The sequence below is a fragment of the Osmia bicornis genome, chromosome 8 (assembly GCF_907164935.1).
Source record: "Osmia bicornis bicornis chromosome 8, iOsmBic2.1, whole genome shotgun sequence".
Classification (NCBI taxonomy): Eukaryota; Metazoa; Arthropoda; class Insecta; order Hymenoptera; family Megachilidae; genus Osmia; species Osmia bicornis.
In genome coordinates this window covers 9,920,400-9,947,214 of record NC_060223.1, presented here as the reverse complement: position 1 = coordinate 9,947,214, position 26,815 = coordinate 9,920,400, and the positions used below count along the sequence as shown (strand labels likewise).

The following is a 26,815-nucleotide window of genomic DNA, read 5'->3' as shown; positions in this document are numbered from 1 at the left end:
TTCCATATGTTTCTTGCACCTGCTCGTTAGAGTGGGAACGCGGGGAGAAGGTCTTTTAATTTTATAATTATTTCTTAACTAAATAAATTACTATGTATATTGAAATTTATTATAATTTTAAAATGTACATATGTTGCAATTATTTTTCCAGCTTTTAAATTCGTAATGAAAATTCTTATTGTACAGTAGCGACGTCTACGGACGTTCCAGAAGCTCAAAGGCGTCGCGTCGTGAAAATCTACAGTCAGTAACGCGCCAGCGACCGTACAGTGTAGATGGTGTTGGATCTTTATCGACCAGTCTTCGTGACATCATAAATAAGTTTCAAGCCCGCCAATTTTGTCCAAGCATTTGTGTCTGTCCGATTTGAAGGTAAAGTTAATTACAATATATTGATATTTAATAATGTTTATAACCTATCTTCTCGAACTATACACTGACATACTATTGCGTAGCTGTCTAACCTAAGTGATTTATTAGTATAGGATATAAATTGAGCAAATGTATAAACTACCCAATGCGTAACCTATAAACTAACAAATTAAACGTTGATATTACACCATTTAGTATTTCTAACATAGGTATAGAGATTATGATAGGATAATACAGATTGGGATTGTATCGTGTTAATCCTGTTTAATAGCTTCCTTCGGCGCAGGTAAACAAGATACGAGGCACCGATTGTAAACAGTACCCTTTGACTACGGTAGCACGGAGCAGTTTTCGTCGAGCATTGCTGAATGTCGGACGCGTGTTGACGCAGTAATGGGGTGAGTGAAAATTTAATTTATGAAATAATAATGAATCGTAGGGAACGTAATCGAATATTACATGCGTTACGATGCGACATTATCGATACGTTTATCGATTGTATCACAGTGTTTCGTTTGAATTGAATTTTATTTAATCGCAAGTTGCGAAAACAATTAGTATTGATAGAAAGAGAATCTAGCAGATTCTTCATTGTTAAATTGCGCAATGTCGTACGGCCACGAGGCTGTTGCAAAATCGAGAAATAATAAGCGGCGTCGACAATGAAAATTACGGGTTTCTGGTCCCGAATTAAGGCGGAGCTAGTGTCTTGCTCCCGATGGGGCTTCAATTTCGCCATTGATCAATCATTCCTCGCTCCTTCGATCTTCCTTTACCTTTATGTACAGGGTGTACATGAAAAATGTATTTAACAGAATTCTATCCTTCCGATCGTGATTTCATTCAATTTAATCGATGACTTAGTTACGCGAACTATGCGTGTCGACATTTCACCGTTTCTTCTCTTTTCTATTAACGTTGTTAATTAGAAACAAAAAAAGGCAGGATTTTGCAAGATGTCTCGAAGATTCTTAGCTCGGACAAAAAAGTATAAATTACTATTTTCTGATTCCTCTGATTCAAGGTTAACGCGCGAGAATAAAAAAAAAGGATCTATGGAAAAAGGTCCTGTATGTCGTAATAACGTGTGAGGCAATTTTTATTTTTTCAAACAACGTGTAAATTTGTTGAGAGAGATTTTATAGCTTTCTCTTTACACCGAGGTGTAAATAGCGATTGTACAATCTGGTCAAATTGAATTACACGCGTTAATAGACTGTGCTGATTGCGAGTCGTCTATTTTCATTGGCATTAGCTCGAATTTTTATTTCTTTTTTATTTAAACTTTCTCAAATTACCTTCGCAACCAACGATCGCTTATGGACCACGAAATGGCAGCGATTTTTCCAAAAATAAAAAGAATAATCGACGGTAGGGAATGATTGATATTCGGTGGAGGAGATGGCCCATAATTCTCGGTATAATTTAACGGGTGCTTGCATCGCGCCGATGACATTTTATGCAGACGACATACGTCAAACGTCGACGGGATGCCTCACGTTGTTGGAACGTCCCTCATCAATATCCATAAGTCAAAGGACATCCGTCTTCGCGTACACACGCGGAATAATTTACAAGGATCCGTGATAAGCAACGACGGAATCGTTGGCCAACGTGCGCCAGGTAATAATGCAAAGGGAACGAGGTGACGTCCTCGCGATAAACAAAGTTGACAAACGCATTCCGTTTATCGCGAAATGCCGAACGGATAAACCTGGAGAGGGAAATAGTTCGAGCATTGAATATCTGCGAGAAATGGAAATTTACTTTGAAACGCGACGGTTCGATGAAAGCGCGGAAGTTGGCGAATGTTAATGGCGATCTTTTTGCGCGATCGACAGGAAGTGTGTTCGATTCCCTCCCGTATCGAAGATGCCTCTCTTCGTATACCGTGAAAGCGTGAAACCAGCCTCGGTTCTCTGGCCAGCGAAATGTCATTAAAGAAACGGGCTTCGATTCGCGTCACGATTTGTCCTCGATCGGTATGCGAGAGTCGAAGATCGGTTGTCTCGAGTCCCGACATTGAAACGAGTCATCGGCTGAAAACGAATTCCTGATACGACTCTTATTCTTTTCGAACGATTGCATCGATTTTCGTCGATCGATCCCTGAGAACATCGCTTATGCAACCGTTGAAATCACCGCGTCAGAATCTATTTTTTTTCTCTCCGTTTCTTTTAATTTTCCAAATCAAAATTTTAATACTTGCATCTCATTAATTATTTGTATATTGAAATTTTATTAATACGGAGAATTAGATTATAAATAGAATATAAATAATTAACAAGCATAGTGAGATTAGTATCATAATATTTTTAAGTGTCGTATTCCAACTCTAATAAGACGATAACATCGTTTTAAAACACCGTAGACACTCGTTTAGTCGCAAACTAACAAGTTCTTGATTAAGAAGCATCCCATGCTATCAAATTTATGGTTGATGAAAATTCGGATAAGAGCATGGAATCGGCGACACGTTCACCGTGTCGTAAACGAGGATTTTTCCACTTTCTAGTTAGTATAAGCGAAAATTCTCGTGACTCCCGGAGATACAGAGGCCACGTATACACAGTGTTCTCGTCCGTCTTGAGATGCTGGGGCAATGCCCTATCAAGGTTGTGAATGTTCCTCGTGTATCGAGCAACTTCCTTAACCCGAGCATCACCTGTTTTTTGTCACATTTTTTTCTGTCCCTGGTACAGTTAATTATTGTTTATTTTAAATAATTATTTAGATGAAAATTAATTCGATTTCATCTTCGTCTAAGCTAAATTTCATTTACGTAAGAATTCAAAAAGAAGCAATCTTGGTTCTCGAATTCCTTTGCTTATCTGTTCTGTTACTATCTCGGTCGAAAGTATATGTCTGTACAAGCAGACGTCGAAGGAAGTGGGAAGAAAGTCTAAAAATATTAGAAGGGAGATGGTTGGGTCGGAGATGGACAGTCAGGAAGTGTTAAACCGATGCACGTCGCTTTGCTTTCTCCGAAAGACCTTTCTTCGATACGTGAAAGCGAGGATCGCCCTTTGAGTTTCCGATTTCGATGCACGATCCATTTTTATCATCCTAGCTACGTGACAGAAAAAAAGGAATATTTATTAGTTATTTTCTTATTTAAATGGAGATTCGATACAGGATACTGTTACTCGGCATAAAGAATTAGAATTAGGAATAAAATAAGCACATCTGCAGAAATTTATGACCCCATGTTGAAGAAGATGTATGGTCTCGCATGAAAAAGCATCGATTATCTCTGCTTCTTGGAAGAAAAATTACCTTTACGAGCAATTATCTTCGAGCACGGACGAAAGCGTTTAGCGTTTGCCTGCAGGGCGTTTTTTTTTTTTTCTCATCTTCAACGACAAAGGAGATGATTAAGTGCGTTGTTTCTGGTAGACCACCCTATATAATAACCCGTGATGAGTAGAGAGTTTGAAACGTTTCTTTTCTACCATTTATTTTTCTTCGTTATTAGATCATAGAATGAAATTTTAGCCCGGTATGGCACTGAAAGGTTACCTAATGCGTGATTGTTTCCTCGAAAGGAAGATAAGATTTCTCTACTTTTTCATTTCGCATATTTCGAATTACGGATCTCTGCCACTTATATCGAGCATGTAATCAAAAAATACGCTACCCGTAGTCGGTGTATCACGCGAACGATAATGTACTCGCGAGAAACGTTGCCACGGAACAGAGAAACACGAGATAAATGCAGGATGATTAATGCGACCCATGTGTGTGCAGCATGTGTGCACTCTTGACATTAGGCTGGTGTCGTTACTCGCAGCTACCGCGAAATACCCCCCCGGTCTTTCCTTCCTGCCGTTATGCATGCCATTTTGTCATCCATTTCGCGAAATACTCTTTCTTTTTTTCCATTAACTTCGTGAAATATTTCCTTTACTTTCCTTTGAAGTGGCGCGTTTTAAATTTTCCTTCTGTATTTTCAGCGAGATCTCGTTTCGTTAAAAGGAAAAGGAAACTTAATCGTTCTTAGAGGGGTCGTTCTATTTACCATAACGATTGAAGATGAACCTCATTCTTTCGCGTTTAGACAGCTCGTTTCAAGCGCGCGATCGACCCCGTGCCACTTTGATCCTCTGAATTATCGAACACCGTACTCGTTTTCTCTCTCTAATCGTATCGAGAATCGTCATTAGTAATGCATGCATGCGCCACGAATAAACACCTCGTCAAATATGGTTTTCGAGGAAAAAATATATTAGAACGAGTTACGTAAAGTAAGAGCATTCGAGGAATCAGCGAAGCTAATCGAACGGTGGGAAATTAAATTTTCGCTAATGAAATCAATCAAATCGACACTTAGCCAAAAGGGTTATCGCGACGGATCGATCGACGCGCGAAGTTTTATTCGCGACAAAAGAGAAAGATGTCAGAAACAGATTTGGTCATCGGAATCGTTGTAGTCGGTGACGATAAGACGTTTTCCTTTGTTGGATTTCTAGCGTCGTTGCACAACTGCTCGTTTAACCGTAAACGGAGAATTGCATCAGCGAGCTGTTTTAATACATCGAACACGAGGATGTTTAAGTAAAGAGATTTCAATTAAACGGCAGCATTCGATTTCCGCTAATTGTAATGATATAAATCGACGGATCATCGACGTTCCTACGTACGCATGAAATTTCTATCGAGCTCTGTAATTATACTGGTCGCTTCAAAATGATTGCACATCGTACGATTCGGACTTTTCCGATTTCTTTATTTTAACGAAACCGTGTTATTGAATGCAATTATCGCATTACGTTGCACAACTCTGTTGCTTCGTTTTAGAGTAATCTTCGTGATCGCACGCTCGGTCGTTTCGTGCATGCAAATCAAATTCTTCTTCCCAATTATCGTCTTTCCAACGCTTAAACTACTTTCACTTCTACCTACATTCCGTGTTCAAATTTTTGACTTCAGAGATAATTAGGATGAGTCGTCGTTTCGCAATTATTCAGCTTCCTAGAGTTCTCAAATGAAAAACTAGAAGGTTTAATTCCAATTTTCATAATATTCCATCTTTGATAAAATGCAAAGAGACAAGTTTTTTCCTCTTTTAAACGACAGGATACATCGGCTCGTCTTTGCGTGCGTGTAATCACCGGTCTGCTCGAATCACGTGATTTCATTTCGAATGGTTTCCGTGGTTTTTCATGCGTCTTACGGTATATTGCATTAAAATCAAAACGTCATCGACGATCACCCGGGTGTCGTTCGCTTTTGAAGTTGCATAACGGAATCGCACCGGTCGAGATATTATTAGTAGACATCCGGGGACGTTTTTACCTCGCGATCCTTTTAATCGTTGTTACCCTGTTATTACCTCGTCCACCGTGAACATCGTCGTTCTGTTATTTAATATTCGAGAAGCTACCACGATGATAGCTCGTTAACGAGCCACCGGTTGGAACCGTTAGAAGTTTCTTGGAATTTCTTATCGTCTTCCCAAGGTTCCTTCGTAATGTTCGGTTTAAGCGAAAAATGCTGATACCTAGAAAAATTTCAAAGAATGCATATTTTTCGAAGCGAATCGTCGCCGTAAAAATCTAATCGCAACCTGTTGGCGTAGGTGGTTGGGAAAGTGCGAAGAGGAGTAGATGGTGAAAGAGAAAGGCTTGTATGGGAAAGGATGTATAGCAGAACGAGCGACGGTCTCTTCATGGTGCATCAGCATGGCTGACCTTTCGTCGTTACGAAACGCTTAAATACGCGAGGTTAATCCTTAGACCTGGGTATCGATACCGATTTCGTCTATATCGGTCGTTATCTTACGAAATCCAGCCTCTTCTCGCTGCTAATTTAACCCGCAATCATTCGAATCCGATGCTCCGAGCTGTACTGGAATTCGAATTTCAATCGGGACGATGAGTCAACGTAATCGAAGGATCATGCCGGTTTCTTTTCGCTTTGTCAACAGAAAATTTACGTACATAGCGATGTTCGATCGTGCTCACGTAATCCTTGCGATGCTCATATTCATCCTAACTCAAGGTTTATGTTCCTGCTCTTCCTGTTACACTCGGAAGTTTAATCGCGCGTTGTTTGCATTTTGATACGCTATCGTATTTTGCATTATTATAATTAATATCAATGATCAGTCAGCCAAGTCATCCTACGATCATTTTCTAAACATTGAAGACGACTGTTCGTCAACAATCTGTTCGAGGGAAAGTGCTCGCGTCAGCCTGACCGGCAGATGGCAAACTTTCCCCCCTCAAATGTGTCTTAATTTGTCAATTATTTACTCGCTTATTTATAGAAAATTTGTGAATCTTAGACGCGTATATTTCAACGGGCCATGAAATTAAAGAGGAGGAGGCCAACGACCCGGAAAACTCATCGTTCCAGCTCCTCTAACAACCGGAATTTTCTTCAATACCTCTTGCGAATGGTTGCGGTGTTTGAACGATGAAACGAGAGAGAAATAAGACGGATCTAGAAATTTTTCTTATTTTCTATACGTCCCGTACGAAATTTATGAAGGTATGTAGTTTTCAACGGTTCGAACGTTGATAAGCGTATCGTTGATCTTGTCACGTACACGTCGATTTCGATAATGCGAGTTTAATGAGAGCCATTGTGATGGTGCGTGGACGTGCAAAACTAGCTGTTCAAACACACGCAACGTGTCCGTTGTGGAAGTCTGATGTTAATAGAAAACAATCAGTGGCCGCACGTGCAGCGACGTGTATCGATGCACTCGAATAGCCAGACTGCAATTTTATGCAGTGACAGAGATAAGACTCGCTTTCAGCTTTAAACGTTGCTTACCCATTGGAAAAATTATACCCTTTGTAACTTTTCACATTCTCTGTTGATTCGTAATCGATGTCACTTTGGAATATCCAATCTTCGTCTCTCTTAATTAATCGAGTATTTTATAACTGCACCTGCGGTTGGAATTTAAACATTTTGTTTAAACTAGAAATGCTGTGCATTGCACAATCCTTGGAAAAGAAAAATATCCAAAGGTCGCAAAAAAGAAATAATAAGTGTGAAACCATCGAACGAGCGTTAAAATTTATATTAACACTTTCGCAGTCAATTCTTTTTTTTCACTACCGTACTACTAGAAGCCGGATTCAATGAACTTACACGTATAATTGATTAGCGCGTTGTTATAAATTCAAATTCTACTTGAAAACTGTGTATTTAATGCATGGACTTCCGTTCTTCGATATTGCTAAACTTTTCTTTTTAGCGAGTTATACTGGTTAGCACGCTTTCGTTTTAACATCCGTAATTATCGATCCATCCGTGGTATATTTCTCGAGAAATGCAGATGTAAGTACTTCTACCATTATCTCGTTCCCTAATTACCACGCGATCAGTTCCCGTAGCGGCGATAACTATACAACTTAATCGCGTGCATAAGTTAACATGTTTCAAACGGTCATTTCTCTCCATTATCCTGAATAACGACGGACACACCGTGCAATTACGATTCCGCGAACTTTTAACAAGAATCGAGGAATACTCTGCGCGAACGTTGCTGCTGAAATCGTTGAAAATTTGATTTTTTTAATAAATTTCTGATAATAGCGGTTGCTTAAGTCACCCATACACGAACGACGCGGCATTGAACGCATTAACTAATTGCAAGATTCATAGCGTTCGGTAATCGATCGGTTAACGCAAATTTATGGCCTTAGCGAATTTCGAGTCGTCGATAAGGAGCAACCTGCATCGCAGAGGATTGAATAATGCACCAGAGCGATTTGTGCGAATAACAGGCGCGAAACGTTTCAAGGCTTCTCGCTGCTCTGGCCACGTATGCGCGCTTAACGATCTTAAATGTCTCGGTACCGGCTTTTCATATAGGGTGATACGATTGTCTCGTTAGGGTCGCCGGTGTCTTCCTCGACGAGAATTGCGTTTTAATCGATTCGTGAAATTTTTGGGGTCATTGTACAAAAATCCTTTGCTCCCGTTTCTTTCATCGGGATCCATGAACCGTGATACGAGATGCGTCTTGTCCTCTCGACCGTGCACGGAACGTGCGGTCGATTAGAAATTGGTTCACTTTCGTTTCCACTCGAGTCTCTGTTCCCCCCCTTCGATTCGAAACCGAACACTTTCCCGACTACGACAAAATGGTACCATCTTCCATAACGTATCGTCCTCGGTTTCAGATAGATACATATTTTCTTACGATTCCGTAAGGATTCGTTGGAAGAAAGCTCCTGATCGGTGGAAAGTTTGCAAAAATTCACGGTTCAGGAGACAAAGCATGCGCACGATTTTCATTAACCTACTTGTTTCCGGCAGGCCTGGAATCGAGCATCCTGCCGATCCGGTAGACCTCGATCGAGCCTCTTACCTTGCCATCGGCGCGCGTTAATGGCTGACAATGTAATATCGTTCATATGCATTACCCGACGCTAATTGAATTTCTATGAAAATTCAATGAAATTTTTTTCTTTTTTCGAAATTTAATAGAAAACCGCGCGTCGAGTCCCGGGGAAACAGGCAACTCCTATCTCGAATCTCGATGCAACTAGAAACGATTTGGAAATACGGTTGCGCGATTCGCGAGGAAATTCTTATCCAAGAGTCGAAAATCTGATCTCAGCCAGCCGATTACGCGAACGTCTCTTTTTAGTGCAATAACATCCACTTAACGCGATTGGTAGCGAGATTAATTAGATCGAGGTAGATTTTGAGCAACGCTGTGCATCAAAGTTTCTATTGTGAGCGGTGTTCCAGGAACGATGCATGAATTTTCAATGTTTTATCCTAATTACGCGATTACCATGCGTTTTATTCCGAATTCCTTCGAACTTCTTTCCTGAGAAAATAATTCAACGATGCGAAAAGGTGACCACTGATTTCGCACCTATTTCTTTTAACGAGTTACTTGTTATGAGAAAATAGTTCTTGCAGATTCATTGGAACAACGTTGCATTGTGTAGAGAAAGAAGGTTCGCTTCCCGGGTTGGCTCGATTGGCAGAATGAATCTCTCTTTCTGTCGTTAAATAACAGCAGTTTAACTTGATTGGTGCACCCTCGTCCTCTTTTCGAGTCATTATTTATAGAGAGAAGGAATGTGTGGTGTAACACACACACAGAGACAAGAGATACCTTTTCTTGTTTCAGTCGATTCTTTTGTTACGTCTTTCGTTACGTTGTTTCAGAATTCATTTATTTACTTAACATTGTTACAGGACATAGGTTGATATACGAGTTAGTTAAGCAGTGTGGGTCATCGTGACCCAGCTATAGATTGTACCGTTCGACGACTAACATCTGCTCTCAAGTTTTGCGCAACAGATGTTGTCGGCTCTTTTTTTCGTGGCCTTAATTTCGTTTGCTCTTTTTATCATCGATACCGACCCAAATTTTCAAATGACTTTTTTTTTTCGTCATCGGATCGTATTTGTCCCCTCGAGGAGACTGGAAACGTCGTCCGGTTCCACGTGTCCTCGACGTTTGCTATCGTTTCCATAAGTATAATTTAAATAATGAACTTTTCAAACATCGATGGAACGGTTTCGTAAAAAACTGATGGTTCCTATTAGTGGCACGCATTGTTTCAATTTCCCAGACGATCTTAATCTCGGTCGCTTTTCAATGGGTCGTTACGTGCCTCATAATTCTCCAGTGAATCGATCATTCTCAGAACGCTTTCGAAGGAAGACTTTATCCTGTGCATCGTAAAGCTGATCTCTTTTGGCACCTTTCGAAACAGGAAGCCTCTTCCCGGGAATGTCCATGAGAATATTAAAAAATATTCATATTCCGTTCGTGATCCGGTCTGTTTCCCTCGAACGCAGCCTACCAATGAGACGATTGCAGCTTTTTGCAGGCACGGTTTGTTTGTTTAAAGAAAGATTCACTGGGACGAGCAGCGAATCTTAAGGAGAGAATATATTTATTCAACGATGTATCATACAGACTTTTGCATGAAAGTTTTTAAAAAGTCGATGAATCGTCTGATATTACAGTAATAAAGAAATACTTAATTTATATATCGAATAAAAAGAAACAAAATGTTGCTCTCGTTTTCAGACCATCATTCTTTGAGCAATCGTTTCGTGCGATGATAAAAAAGGTAAATATCCGATCGTTCAAAATTAATTCATGATTTTCCTAATCCTAATCCATAAAATAAGCAGCAGATGATATTCATTTTATAAATTCCAACTGCCGAATACCCGTTACTATTTCCTCCTAACTGTTCATCCCATTCCGTCTTTATTTCACCTATCCCCATATCGCGGCTCTCTTTAGTTAATAATATTAATTATTAACTATCGCTACATAAACGGTACTTTGTTATCAGAGATAATTAATCACAGATTGACTCGTGTCACGGTTCGATGCCAATCCTTGTCGTTGTTAATTTTTGTCTAAATACAGTTTTTGTGCAAGCATGTCGTTCGATGATTGCGAAACAAGTTTCTCTCCTTCTTCTTTTTTTTCGTTGTTAGAATTGATCGAACGCTTAGGATGATTCGATGGGACGTATGCTAAATTGAAGAGATGCTTTACACGTTTCAAATGATAAGATGGCAGTGTGCCAGGAATTAATCTTTCTGAGAAACGAAGAGTGTCACGAAGAGTGTCACCCTTTCTGGATCATTGAAAATTTTTACATAAAATGCAATAGATGCAAGATTTACAGTTATCTTTGAAGCTAGTGCAATCAGATGTGTAATTTATTTAATAGTGTCAACCAGTTAATCAACTTCGTTTTTTCAAATAACTCGCGTGAACTATGAAACCGATCCATATGTGCATTCGGTACAGTTATGAGGTCAATTATATTGTAATTGGAATGTAGCTCAAGTTTATGAAGTAGAAATTGAATCACTCTAATAACACTATTGAATTATATCTGTGCCAATACAGCTTTCCACTCTGATTATGTGAAATTTCATTATAAATTTATAGATTTCTACCAGCTTTCATTAGTTTAAAATGAATTCTCGGTATATGATGAAAAATATTTTCAAAATAATTCTATTTAATTGGAATAAAAATCAAGGCTCGCAGTCAGAAAAATATGACGAGCAAACAGTTTGCTCTTGCCTCCCTCTTGAAAGTCTTCACCGTGGTCAAAATGACTCACCCTGTATATTACCCTGCTGTGTTCCCATCTGTTCCCAGTGTCCATGGGGTCCCGTGGGCATCCCCTTCCCTCCCGTTTAGGGCCACGTAAGTCGACCAATCGTCCTCTCCCTTGCTGTTCCCCACCGTCCTCTCTGTTCCCGCTCGTCGACCCTCGAGCGGTTCCTATACAAAGACTTCGTCCGGCGTCTGTCGGCAGTTACTCGCGAGACGTCCAGCGTGTAACCCGCGGCACACCTTCGTTTCCTATTCACGAAATCAGGGTGTCTTCTTATCACCAGGGTGATAAGAAAACTATCAAAATTTCAGATTCCTTGGTGCTTTTGTGAAGTTCTGTTTTGGAGCACCTGACGCAACAGGTCCCCAAGTCTTTCGTTGCTTTTTTCTTTTTTCTTTTTCTTTCCTAAGGAAAACTGAGTAATCGGGGAAAATTTTGGTGAAAGTTTGAGAGACAAGTGGAGAGAATTTTGGAGAGGAATCGTGTAGTGATTGGTCAGTTTGAAAAATTGGAAGACAATTTTTGGAGCAGAATTTGAATGCAAAGTGGTGGATTTCTATTTTATTCAAATTCACAAATTTTCAATTTCTCAGTGAAACTAACTGTTTAAACTTATTTTTAACCCGAACATCCTATTGACGCGCACGGTGATTCATCGAAACCGATCATTTTTCTCTTTTCTGAAACGACTCGTCGAGTGATCGAACCGACTGATAATTATCGAAAATTCTTCAACGAAGAGAGGTATTGGAAGACCGGACGTTACGGGACGAGCGAAGAATTTCGAGGATTCGAAGGAGAGACTGGAAAAAATCGACGAGGTCGTCTCGAAGGCGACTCCAGGCTACCTGGCACCGATAATTCAGAGAAGAAAGTTCGTTTCGGAGCTGCTGCATCCGGTTCGAAGACCACGGTTACCCACCTTTCTTCATCCCTGAAGAACTTCATTGTTTCCGATTCGTGTATTTATGGAAAAAGATCGAGCTGGAATGTTGGTGCGTTGACGATTCGACACGTTTTCATTAGAGTGCAAGAAGCTGGAGGATGAAAGGTGACGAGTGAAGTTTTGTGGTCAGGATTGAATGGAGCTGACTGGAAAAGGTTTTGATCGTCCTTTCAGTTGGACGATTCCTCTCTTCGTGTTTCTAGTGAGTAACATGAATGTTGGTCTTGAAATAAAAGTGTTAAGTAGTTGTTACAATTGATTAACACTGGAGTCAAAATGACTGGTTTTAAGTTTCTCATTTTAAATTATAAATTTTATCGAGGTATTTTGTCGAGAATGAATTGGTAATTTTTCAAATTGAAGCTATTAGAATTGTATGCATAGAATTTTGCAAACTCGACAATCGTTCGCTTCGCTAATTTGAGTAAATCTATTTATCAGAGAGCAGGTACTTTTGAATCTGTTAACCTTGAAACTGCTTTTTACACCGATACGCAAATTCACTCAAACGCGTCTGAGTATGATTCATTCAATACCCGGGAAAATTATTATTAAGTTAGAAACGTTACTTTCGATTTCTCTCGACAATTTATGCCCTCTGTATTTCTCAAAAGACCCAATGCGGTTACCTTTATTCATTTATTCCTTCAGTGTCATATTTTCTTTTCTTACCTTTTCATTTATCAACATTGCTAATTGATTTTTTTAGCAGACGTGTTTTGTTTCGCGTTTCGCGTTAAAGGAATTCTTGTTTTGGTCTGCGGCTCACCGGAAGTGCTTCGTTTCTCAGCAAATTAAGCTTATTCGGTGTGAAACAGAGACTAATTCATTTAACATTGAAATTCTACTGTATTAATTTCTATTACACGTACAATAATCGTTTGTACTTTTAAAATGCTATGTAAGATTCGTATCTTTCACATTTTTATTTATACACGTTGCATTTGCGCCAAATGGAAAGTGAAATTTCAAACGAAACACTTCCCCTCTTGTTTCAATTAAAATTTATGAAACGTTGAATTACCAAGGACAAATTGTGCATAATATTACAATTTTCTTCATTTAACGATGTCGTTCGAGCAACGAATAATTAACTTTGCCGCGGGTAGTGATTAAAAGTATCATACGGAAATGAATAACGCGATACAATCTAAATTCTCAATTTAGATTTTATCTCCCTCCTGTTTTGGATCCAGATTTTTTTTATTATTAAAGATTTTAACCAGCAGGATGTTTCTGGAGGAGAACAATAGCAAGAAAGAAGGGATTGCTCGAATTATTTTAAATGTAATCAATAGACGCACGAGTCGGTAGATCGTGATCTTCCGAGCGTACAAGTTTATTTCTTCGCGAAAACCGCAGAGTCCCGAGTTCCATATGAAATTTATGTAATTACAATGCGATCGAGCCTTCTCTCGATGTCGATCGTTTCACGGTTCATAGCAATTGTCCCCAGAAAACTACCGTTAAAGTGATCGTGACCTCGATCGAGTCTCCATAGATTCTGTATAGATCCGGGTTGATCGTCTGTACAAGGTGTCTCAAAGAAGCTGTACCTGGATCATGAAAACTGCATTTTCCTGTTACCAAAGCAAAACCTTCTTGATTAAAAATTGCATGAGATCAAATTAAGGAAATGAAAAACGATCGAACAAGGTTGTCGAAAATTCCAAGCTCGCACGCGACTATCTTCTGATACCTCGCAAGATACACGGTAGATATTGTAAAAACGGCGTTTTAATGCGATGACGCAAACCAGATATCATCTGCAACGTATTATAATATAATGTGTAAGCGAGACAACGCAATCTGTGCTACCAGCGTTTCGTAACGTTGTTTAGCATCGACGAAACAGGGATAGATCGTTATTAACATAAGCGTTGAACGATTCGTTTCAGTGACGCGAATCGTACGTGGACGAAAAATTGCGAAACGTTGATGAATTTTATTTGGATGGTTTACAATGCGTTAATCCACCTACGCTCTGAACAATTGCCAAAATTCTTGGATTTTTCGAGGCGAATTTAAGCAGCTCGCTGATACGATCTCGGTAACGGTCTTGCGAATTGCTATCGAGCCACGATCGCGAACTAAGTCGGTCGACTCGCTGCATGCGGCCCATTTAGACCCGCGTCTCGTCTCCTCTCGTCTCGTCTCGTCCCGTCGCGGTTAACCCGGTCGCTTACCTCTTTATCCCTATAAATATTGCGGCGAATCGTTGCGTGGGTGCGATCCTTTTACTCTCGACAGTTTATCGCCTCCACTTTTAACGCAGTGCTCTTGCCATCGACGCGGATTATTTTGGCCCGCGAAAGCGTACGCGATTGCTACATAATATGGAGGTTAATTGGACTGGTTCGGTTCAGTCTGATTCCAGTTGATTCATCGTCCGATTCCTTTTCTTTTCTATTGTTATTTTCGTGGTGGGTAGCTTTGAATGATGGAAAATCAAAAGAGATGGCGATCGGAGACGTTTACGAAATTACATAATTAACCCTTTACCTGCGGGTGTGGTTTATAAACAACATGTTAATTTTTGCAATAGCTTAAAATAAAAATAGAATATCACTTCAGTAATATAATTTAAAATTAGAATGTAATCGGTTGAGATAAAAGTACCCGCAGTTAAAGGGTTAATCTACTTTCTGTACTCTTCTGACAAAGATGTCACACCTTCCTATAATTTAAAGGGTACCCACCCCTGTACACTGAATAAATAAATAAATAACGTCAATGTTGGACACGAATAATTTCGTCGATCGTGACGAATAAAAACGTCGCAACGGTACTCGTGCTCTAAGCGTAGGATAACCGTTCAGTTATCCCTCCGGCTAAAGAGAGAGAGACGATGACGTGCATACAGTGGGTAATTTAAAGTGCCATTTGCTTCCTGTGGAAGGGAACAACGTCCCCGTTTCGACATTCGTCGTGCACCAGCTAAGTACTCGCGTGTGACTGTTCTAATTGCGCGTACCCGGCTTGTCCTCCGCGCGTGTATCAGCTAATCGCATGTAGCCGCTCGCTTTTCGATACGCATACACCGGTGCGTGATTATTAAACGATACGTGGACTGACTATCGCCGTGAACGAGAACGAGACGAATACGAAACGAGCCACTGGTTCACGGTTACGAGCTTCTTCGATTCCTTTTACTTTCTGCGGTCTGGCGCGTGTCTCGAACAACGTCATATTTCAACTCGATCTTCTTCTGCTATCCGAATCGTTACACTGATTGTCCTCAGCTACTGAATAAACGCGTGCTTCGCGCGATACGACGGGCTCGGTCATCGACGCTTAAACCAACGACTTCCTTCTTCGAATTTTCTCCTACGAAGCCTTGCTGCGTTCAATTATCCTTAACCCCTTGCCGTACCATTTTCTCATCATTTGCGTCTCCCAAAGCTAACTCGCTGCTATAATATTCAGGCAAATCAAGGAAATTGATTGTATTTACAGATTCCCCGTTGTGCAAATTCTAATTGATATTATACTTCAAATTCAATTATACTTGTGGGTGCGTCACGAGTCAGATTCGTCAAAGTACGGAAAGAAGTTTAAGAGAGATCTCTCGTGAATTATCGCACGTATCTTGATAGAATAGAAGCGAACGATATGCTTAATAAAATGGCAGATCAGATGAAAAGTAATGCCCGATAAGATCATAGCCGCGAAGACGCGTTAGTTCAGGTTATCTATAAATACCGCGAGTTGATGAGCCTTTCACCAATCACTAGATTGACTTCGAATCAAGATGTATAATTAAACGATGTATCTCATTAACATAGCGGTATTCGTCGTTTACAGTATCCAGAATGGCGTTTGTAAATGTTCGAAGGACACGTTGTAATACTACTTTCCATAACTATCGTCGGATTCCATTATCGTGATGCAAAAACCAGTGCCATCGAAAATACTTTTTCTCTTAAAAATCGATGCTCCTGGAGTTAAGGACACTCGGTCCAAAAAATGAAATCCTCGCACCTCGCGAGCCGATTTGCATGCAAATTTATGTGTCGTTATGCATTACAATGCGAGTACAGTTACATATCCGGCGGCTGTGTGCCGCGTACGAAGCTGTTCGAAGAATCCGTCGAAGCAGATGCGAGCGGTATCCGGCTCTCGCTGGGAATCTAGCGGGCAAGATTTATTACAGGGTCCGAAGGGTTCCTTGGTGCGTGCAGTCCCTTCGACCTTACGTCCGCCAGTCACGGAATACCGGCAAATATAAACAGTTATCTGCTATTGAACAATCCGTGATCTCTATAAAAATTGAAACTGTCGATGCAAAAATATTTTTGAAAAAGAAAAAAATTATCGAACATTGATCGATGGTATCGGCTCGCATTTGAACGACAGGATACACGCGACGGAGCCTATTAACGAACGAAATGGGAGTTCGACATAACCGGCTGCGTTATGTAGACGTAAGAACGGTTTGCAGGAGTACACGAAACACGGAACTTTCGGTGTTGAAAGAATTCAGGCATGCGTGACACGTAACGCGCGCGGCCGCATACGATCACGGACGATACATCGCGAAATGGTTGTATCTCGCTCTCGAATCGCGAAGATCGACGAGAAGGATCCTTACCGAGTGAAATCGTCTCTCCGCTCCTTCCTCCTCCTTTCCGTCCGTCTCTCCCCCCGGCTCTCGTCACAATTAGGGTTAATTAGTACGCGTAAGCGAGAAATCGCAATTGGAGCAGACATGTATATAGCAACAGCATCATCAGCTCGCTCTCTCCTCTCGGCAGACTTTCCATGATACCTCGAACAGGACATTCTTCCAGCAAAACGCTCGGATTAAATCACATTTTTCTATTCTCCATCCAAGGCACACTGACCTCTTTCAAAATTCATTCCTTTATTAATACGTTGAATCGTGGGATCGAGCGACTTGCACTGCTTGATAGAAAAAGAAAAATAATTTATAACATTGTACGTGTGGTAATTAATTATCTTTTTTTTTTCTTCTACAAAATCAGTAGGTTTTGTAATTGTATATTTTTGCCAAAGGAACTCTCGTAATGTGCCCCATCAAATCACCAGTTTTCTATTACAATGGATAGAAAATAAAGGAAAGAATGCTGGCGTAAAAAATTAGGTGTATCAAAGTACGTGTACACAATGTTCATTTTTTATAGAATTCTCTCGACAGATTCTCGCGCCAGTTTTAAGTGTAATTTCCAAGTGAAACAGAAACGTGGAATCGAACGTTGGTTGAATAAAAATCTACTCTGTCGACGGAATGCGAGCCTCTTAATCTCGTAAACGAGGCACGGTATCGTTATCTCCTTCGCTGTGTTTCCTATATCGAACAATTCCCATCGGTTTTTTGGCTCCGGTTCGATCGACTACCGTTGTACGTAAGTACTCAGGTATTTGCTCCAGGATTTGTCATTCAAAGAGTCACTTTAGACTTCCAAGTTTATATCGCTCTGAAGATTTAGGCGAAGTAGCGAAATCCAAGTCCTGGCGCGTTAGTTAACGTACACGCATATTAATCAGGTGTGGGATGATCAGATAATTTATCAGCGAGAGTGGAAAAACAGTTATCGCGGTAGAAGCAACAAGTACCGGCGAAGGACGAGCGCGAAGAAGGACGTCCTTTGTAAAAACGTTTTTCCACGCTGAACGTATGTAATTACTTGCTCTCCTCCGCTGTGCATAATTCATCTCATTTGTTAACGAGCTACCATTCCCACCATCCTGTACGATGGAACAAATGGAATAAATATGCGCATCGCTTCGAGATTTTACTTCGGATACGCGAAAACAACGCGGTTTCTGACCCTTTGCGATCTGATTCCATTAGAATCATGGTTACTCCATTATTAACGATAATTTCGTAATACGAAAGAGTTATAAAAATTAATTCAGTAATAAATTACTTGAAAATCACTGAAATTTTTAATGCAGAACGCTTCCTTTGCATTCGGATTACGTATCCGTGATACTATTCTTAGAAAATATGACTAACATACGAATGCTCTAAAATATCTGTAAAAAAATGAAGAAGAAGAAGAAGGTTATCCAAGATTATCTTCGCCGGAATGATAATAGATCGAGAAGAAGAGCAGAGAAGTCGCGAGATCGATCTGGCAGCCTTCGTTTTCTAAATAAACCATTCATTTTCTTGCGCCGCTGCCCCTGACCATATACTTCCTGCTAATTTCACGCTCGTAAAATTTCTCGTAATTCATCGTCGAGCTGGTTAATTGGTAGGGGAGCTACTAATCAGAGATTTATACAGTCGATCGTGCATAAACCTGGTATCGTAGCCACGACCCTGAATTTCTATCCTCCACTCTCTCTCTCTCTCTCTCTCTATCGTTAATTAGTCGCTTTGACGATAAGCTGTTCGATAAATACCGAGCGATTTCTAGCTACGCCCAACAGTAGCTCGTTGTTTTTCTCTTTTCATCGAGTTTGAAGTCGATCGAACTGGGAAGGTAAACGCGAGCGCGATTTCGTTGGTGAAATCTGAATAAAGAGTAATTTTATTAGCAACAACCAGTCTGGTCGAAGTCGCGATCGACCAGCTGATAAGTTTAACTGTAGAAGAAGTAGGACCGGTAGCGACGCGAGAGGGTCGATTATGATCGGAAGAGAAGCAGCATCGCTGATCGAAGGAAGCCCGAATCGCTGCAACCGGCCATACTAGACCCAGAGAACGCGTGGAACCGGTTATGCTGATGGCAAACTGTTTTTCACCTTTTGCACCTCCCTCTACCTGGCCATCGCCCCTGCGTTCGCTGCTCTTTCGTCTCGCGTCTGGATACCTTGCCCCTGCGTCCTCCATCTCATCCTTCGTTTAGAAATTCGGCTTTTTCGCCTAATTAGACCGGTGGCCAAGGTGGTCCCACGTATCATCTATGAATCTAGATAAATAACCGATCCAAATCATTATACTTTCCTCGTAATTTATATTACCAAAGGGAAAAGAAGGGAAAATTTCTCACATCCTATTTCATTTGCGTTTGAAATCTTCATAATCCTACGAACTCGATCACAATAGATCATTCGTCGTTTCTCAGCCATTGTCTAGGCGGATACATTCCATCCTTCGCTTACCACACACCGACACTCTCAGCCCACGTACCGTCGGTTTTATAAATAAATAAACGGCGAAACGCGTTCGCAATGGACGTGAAAGCCGGCGTAACGTGTCCGGTATCGTTTCTGGTACCTTGACACGGTCGACTCGTTTCAGATAAGCTTTACCTTCTCTCTTATCGTTCGGCAAACTTGTATATCACTTTCCACGACGATTATTTTTTAAACGAAAAATCCTAAGGGTCAAGGATAATCGTAATAAACTGAACGCGCGATTGCGCTGGATCCAACGTAGAAACTCGTCTTCCGGTTAACTTCCACCGTACCGGTATTCAGTTCACGGTAATAACGTTACGGACGAGCGATCGTTGTTTCGTAACTAATAACCTCCGTTGAATGACGTTTTTGCGTTCAGGAAAAGCCTTCGACAAGTGATATCTGTGCAAATTGGGGCCGTTTTATTATTTTACCTTTTCGAATGTACATAGATACGTTGAATTACTGTTTCTATTTCAATGCTGGCTAGAAGGAAACGTTCGATTACGATCCTCTCGTTTCACCGGTTGCGTCAACGGTTAGGACGTCGGGAAAACGCTTCCGGTTATTATCGTCTTCCTGCCGAACCGACGCGACGAGACCGGACTGATGATAGTTCTTTCATAATCTCGACGACATCCTTCGGGACATCCTTGCGTTATGCTCTCTTCTTTCTCGATTCACCCTTCGCGTTCGATAAACTTTTACTCGTCGCGATTTTACGGATTTCAACTAACTTTGTTTAATTTTTTTAATTGTCAACTGTTTCAGGCGCAACGGGTCGCGTAATTCCGCTCGGAGCCATCGAGAGGGCTGGTGCCGATCGATACGCAGCTAGTCAACCGAGGCTGACCAAAGATGATGCAGAGTTGCAACGGAAGGGGATCCAAGTGCGCGAAACGCGCCCTGGTGTTCGCCTTCGTCTGGGGCTTGATGATCATCGCGGCCGTGCAATTCCGTTACATGGATCACGGCCTCAGAGAGAGTCCAACAGCCGAAGAGGCGTCCAATGAATTTCTGACGGACGATGTGTACAGACGTGGGGATGGACCGATCAACGATAGAGCCTCTTCTAGTTTGAGTCTATCCAGGTATCTCCTCCAGAGATCCTCCGCAGACTCCAGTTTCTCAAACTCGGCTGGCTCTAACCTTCTGACCACCCTGACCACCCTGTCCAATTCCCCCACGAAGAATCCTCTGGACCTGGAACCTTTACTCGACAAGAGACCCGCGAAAACCGAGGAGGAACTGATCCAGGAGATCGAACAGAGGCTTCCTAGTTTGCCTCTTTCCTATTGGAACAAGAACAGCAAGTTCGCTGGGGTGAAGAGCAAGGGAAACAGCAGCTGCTCGTACCTCAGGTACCCCTCCATCTACGACATCGAGTTCAACAACGTCTACTGGCAGACGATGAGGACCAGCAATGGTACCTTTCAATTTTTCGGTGCCTTTTATGACCGTCGAAAATTGTCCAGGATAGGCCCGGCTATTAGAATAGTCGGCATGATCGACAGGATCGAACCCACTGTTAAGACCCACTGTCAATTATGGTACGATGGAGAAAGAGAGCCAAAGATCGTTGAAACTCTGGAGTACAAGTACATCTGGTACTCGAAATGGGGTAATTACAAGCAGGGTATCTATCAGCCTTACGTGATAGCCTGTAAGATACCTCAGTCGCATTGGCTGAAGGATCCTCCAGCCTCTGTGTCCATGGTGGAGAAACCCTGCGACACTGCTACCAATAATCTTCGAGTGATTTACAACAAACCTGAACGCAAGAAGGATTTCGCAGTCTGCGTGAAAGGGTTGGATTTTCTTCACGAAGATTTGTCTGTTAGATTAGTCGAGTGGATCGAGTTGATCACTCTCCTAGGTGCTGATAAGATCTTCTTCTATCAATTGCAAGTGCACCCGAATGTGACTAAGATCCTGGATCATTATCAGAGACTGGGTAAGGTACACGTCACCCCGTTGACCCTACCCGGTGGACAACCGAACGTCCCAGCCTTTCAGCATATGTATCTGACAAAGAAGACCAATCACAAAAGGCAGAACGAACTGATTCCTTACAACGATTGCTTGTATAAACATATGTACGAGTACGAGTACATAGCACTGTTGGACGTGGACGAAGTGATCATGCCTGTTCAGGATGACACCTGGCAGCAGCTGATGAAGAGGGTCCTAGCGAAGGCGTTCAAAATACGGAACGAGACCAGAGCATCGTACAATGTGAGGAACGTTTACTTCCTCGACGACCTACTGCACTCTCATGGCTACTTCAAGGACATACCGAAGTGAGTAAACTTGCCACTTTCACGTGGTCGGTCAAGTGGATAGGAAAGAGATAGGAAGGTCTTCGAAATACGATCGATTAGTGGTCATCGAGAAACCGATACGATATCTGTAGAAATTTGAAAATTATTGTTCATTAATTGCAATTTCTACGCTCGTAACGTTTGTATTCCCTTTTCGTTGATGAAATAAGTTTCCCATTTCGTAAGTTAGATGATTTCTGCTGTATCATTAAGGATATTAGGAAATTTTAACGCAATTGCAAGGCGGGTCTGCCGTTCGATTAAACAGCAATTACCAACTATGTAATTTCATTTGATTAATAACATTGCTCAACGTTTCGTTCAACCTTCTGTGTATTCAAATACAAGCGTTTTTATTCTTGGATTTAATAGGAGGAAAGATAGGTCAAGATGAATGATAAACAATGTTTTTTGTAAAATTGATCATCAATTTACGTAGCTCTGTTATTAAATTATCTGCTGTCTTAATTTACATATTCATATGTTCTTGAGGATTTTAATAACAAAAATTGACAATTCTATATTCTAGAATTGTCTAACACAAACTACACCGCTTATGAACCATCCAACCCCATAGCGAAAGGGTTGATCAGCCAACGCCAAGCTCTGAAACCAAATGATCCTCTCTGTTACAGGTACATGCACATGCTCCAGCACGTGTATCGTTCGAAGAACTTCACGAAACCGAATCAGTACATCAAGTGTTTCCACAATCCTGAAAGGGTAGTCACGTTGCATAATCACTTCCCTCTGGCCTGTCTCGGTGCTGGATGCACCAGTTACCCCATAGAAACGGAGGACGCCCAGCTGCAACATTATCGAGCCGATTGCGTGAAATCGTTGAAGAAAACTTGTACGCAATATCGAGAGAACAGCGTGCTAGACACGACTGTCTGGAGATACAAGGATCAACTTATCGAGAGGGTGACGAGGACACTAGAGGCTCTCGGCTTCTTCGGACCCAGCTAGCGCCAACTACTGTCTTCTACTTCTTCCTCTTCCTCCAGAAACACTCTTTGACGCGTCCAAGTGTACTAGATTATTTTCGAAAGGAAACAAGTTCGCTGCTAAAGACGTCGTCGTCCGCTTCGAAGAGTGGAACTCGAGACGAGACGTTCAGGTTTCAGCTTGGATGCTGAATAGCTGCTGCATTTCTTTTTTCCTTTTTCCATTTTTCTTTTTCGTTTCTTTTTAGAACCCCGAGCATCCCGACGAATTCTTCCGTCGCTGCTGATGTACAGGGTGAGTGAAATCAAAGAGGGTAGAATTTTTGAAAGAACGCGCGGTAAATAATGGGTCCAAAATTATATATTTTTTTTTAGAAAATTCTTATAAACAAATTAGAGATTTTCTCGTTAATCACAGTACTGTAGAATGTAACGAAACTCGAGCGATAGAACGTTCTGAAATTTAAGTAGCGCACCTTCCCCGGTTAGTTTCCGTCGTAGCTGAAATATCAATCGTGAGAATGTTGTAATGTCAAGCCAAATTTTAACGCGAGGAGGAAAAAGAAGCGTAATCGTTCGTTTTCCAGCACGTTCGAAGACGAAAAGGCTGTGTAACGATCAGACGGAGCGTACGACTACGATTAGGGTATTCCTTAGAATAGTATAGATTAAAGTATTTTTCCAATTTGTGCCACTCGACGAGGATAAACTCTGTTACGATACTTGCTAAGTGGAAGCCTCGAAACCTTAGGATGAGGAATGAATTTTTTAAAAACGAATGCGCTGTCCTTCAGCAATGTCGTGGTTAACGATCGCTCTCGAGTTGATTATACATCGATATGACGTTCGATGCAATTTTTTTTCTCGGATCGAATGTCGTCGAGCGTGACCGAAAGAGCATCAATTACAGCTGCGCTCGATGATTAAACGATAATCGAAAGAAACTCCTGTCTTTGAATAAACTGGGACGTTACGTCGATGGAATATCAATAAAAATGAGAATTTTATGTTCAAGATACACTCGAACACTTGGTCCCTTTTATTTTATCATCGTTTTTCGAGTTCTCCAAATTATGCAATATTTGAATATTTTTTGAATGTTTATGAAAATTGACCATCGACCAAATTGTCCCAGAGTTTCCATATCGAAGGAGAGATAAAGAAAACGTCAGATCGAAAGTCGGTCTCCGTGATGCTTGGACTTGCTCAACCTCATCATGGTCAAACGTTTGCGAAACAACGTTCGATTTGTTCATCCTGAATGATGAAAATCGACAAGAACTCACTCTACTCGAGTCGACAAGGCTTAAGTGAGTTCTTGGTGATTTTCTTAACGTCTATCAATAGCATATTATGATTGTATTTCCTTCTGATTCGGTTTTCCAAGATTAAGGAACTTTAGGGAATTTCAGGTAGCTCTAGGGAACCCTAGGTGATCCTAAGGAATTATAGATAGCGTTATAGGGAACCCTAGTGTCCTAAGGAACTATAAGTGGCGTAGGGAATCCTAGGCGATTCTAGGAAACTATAGATGGCGTTGTAGGGAACCCTAGACGATTCTAGGGATCCCTAGAAAGTATTTTCCAGAATCTTACGATATCTCGAGGAAAAGAATCTCGTTTACGACAATTCAACCAATTTATATCAATTTTGCGACATATCCGATTGTCAGGTCAGTCGAGTTCGAACTTGAGCGATTCCTTTCGAAGGAAATCCCATCATCCCATGGATGTACGAGTATAAATTATAGAAACAGCGATTGCGAGGTGAAACGATTAAGAATTCGATCACGTAAACGGAGGACGACACAAAATAAATCGCCCGGATGCAAAGACATCCTTGGAAAAGTTTCGCGATCCGTTCGTTTGCGTATCTTATGTCACCGGTTAAGCGTGCTGCGAAGGCTAACTATATTTTTTCAGCTTCTTCAACCTAATTCTTTGGTAAGGAAACTTATTCCTCGTATCCACCATGGGTGCCTGAACTTGTAGTCCAAAGTCGTAGATCCATAGCTGTCAGGACTGTATGGTTTTTCTCGCAAAACGTAGATCTACGACCTTCCGTTACAAGGTGATAAACGCGAAGGAAATAAGCGAATAAAAGGCAGGGATTTCAGAGAGGAACGAAAGTATATCCACGAAAGAAGCCGTGCTTTCTTCCAGTGCGACGGGTGCGTGTTTTCTTCGTAACTCGAAGCGAGCTCTCGAGAGCTCGTTCTCCTCTACTCCTTTTTTGCATGGTGAACCTCGATCGCTTTCTACGCGACACGATCGTTCCTCTCGTTTCCATTTGACGAGGTGAGAGCGCGATTGACGTTCCACCATGAATTAACATATATCCAATTAGATATGTAATATTCTTATGTGTATATATTTACCTATATTAATCGGTTAACCGGCTCACCTTTACTTTCAAAGAGAATCCACTGTTTATGTGAGAAAACAGTGGAACAAAAATACTTGAGTAGCGAAAGGTTAAAGCTTGCGCTGAAAGTCTTGAGAATTTTATCTACGCTTCGAGGAAATCCTCTCCGTAGAGTCTTAAATTTTATTTTTCCCAATACGAAGCGTTGAAAAGCAAACTTTCTCGGCAATAAAAGCTTTAAATATAATTTTTTCTCTTAATGCAAACGCTTTTCATTTAAAATCATTCCTAGTGTTAAGATGGTCGACGAATTAATTAGTCCTCACCGGTTAACGGGTTAACGCGTGCAGCTCTTCGAATCAATATTTCAGAAGAAATATTTCTGCGAACGCACAATCATTTGTAATATTAATTGATCAATGTAAACATTAATATTGTATAATTATACGTGTCATTGTCCTCGACGAGCGATCGCGATGATCAGACAGACTGTTAATGATATTCCTGTCTAATATTTAGGCTCGATTTCGCTGAATCCTATAACTAAACTGTTTCTAATTATCTGGGATGTTTCTTAGTTCTTTTTTATGATTCTAAGGAGCAGCAGGGAGCTAAATCGAGCGTGGAAGTGCCTCGAATTGTTGAACGCGAAAGCAGTATCAACATTGACCATCGACCTTTCGTTTTTTTTTTTCTGTAAATACACAAAAGAGTCGGTTGGGATAATAATAAAGTATTAAAACATGCACGCGTCCTTTTTCCTACCTCTTATCAATCAATCTTTTCGTTAGATTGAATATATAAACGTTTATGTGCTCTTAACAAGGTTTGTACATATCATTATTAAAGTTTATCGAAGAATTATTAAGTTTAAAGTATTAAATAGTGTTAAATTTTTATCAAAATATAATTAATAGATCATTCTTATCGTAATAAAAGAGTCCATTGTAATTGTTTTAATGTAATAAATTAAATAAACTGGAAGTATTGAATTATAACACTTTTGAATTTCAAATTTTTGCGCCCTTTTTGAAAATCGTAATGGTGGCGCCATCTAGCGGTGAGCGGCGGAACTAAGAATTTAGAAAATCGCGATTTTCTCAAAAATTAGCAATTTTTCGGCATTTTGGAGGCCAGGAATGCATTCTACGACTTCGAATTAATAGGAAAAGTGTCCTCACAATCGATTTTACGTCCTAGAATAGAAAATAGAAAAATAGGCCGTTTATGGACACACAAATACTAGCGGCGCGTAGCGGCGAAAAGTGGAACTAATTTCAATTAATCTTATATATGGGCCGTGCAATGCTTCAGCTTTTTTCGATTTTCAGGCTTATTTGGACCTTTTAATCCCTAATGTGGCACGTACTGAGACGTTAAAGGTTCATTAAATTAAGTAACGATGCTAAATCTAAAATAAATAGGCTGTTAATTGAATTAATTTACATGTGGTCAAAGAACAACGTCTAAAATCAATTAAAACCTAATTTTCTTGATATTTATTATACCCATTAAATGAAATGAACCTTAGTGCTTTTATCCTAGCAGTATGATCGCCTAAATCTGTCTAATAAGTGTAAAAATCAAAAAAAGGTGAAGCATTGCACGGCCCATATATTAAATTAATTAAAATTAGTTCCACTTTTCGCCGCTACGCGCCGCTAGTATTTGTGTGTCCATAAATGGCCTATTTTT

The 26,815-nt window shown here is 40.7% G+C and overlaps 1 protein-coding gene across 2 annotated transcripts; it reads left to right on the top strand.

Annotated features, from left to right (window-relative positions):
• The first annotated feature begins 230 nt into the window (after positions 1–230).
• On the top strand, positions 231–25,866 carry LOC114879940. 2 transcript variants are annotated; one of them, XM_029195373.2, is made up of 4 exons: positions 231–372; positions 659–770; positions 20,260–21,788; positions 22,445–25,866. In XM_029195373.2, exons 3-4 carry the CDS (start codon positions 20,347–20,349, stop codon positions 22,776–22,778), a joined length of 1,776 nt encoding a protein of 591 aa, XP_029051206.1. In that variant the 5' UTR covers positions 231–372; positions 659–770; positions 20,260–20,346; the 3' UTR covers positions 22,779–25,866. The 2 variants fall into 2 exon arrangements, with proteins under 2 accessions (XP_029051206.1, XP_029051207.1); XM_029195374.2 differs by lacking the exons at positions 231–372; positions 659–770 and adding an exon at positions 11,666–12,598.
• The last annotated feature ends 949 nt before the right edge of the window (positions 25,867–26,815 follow it).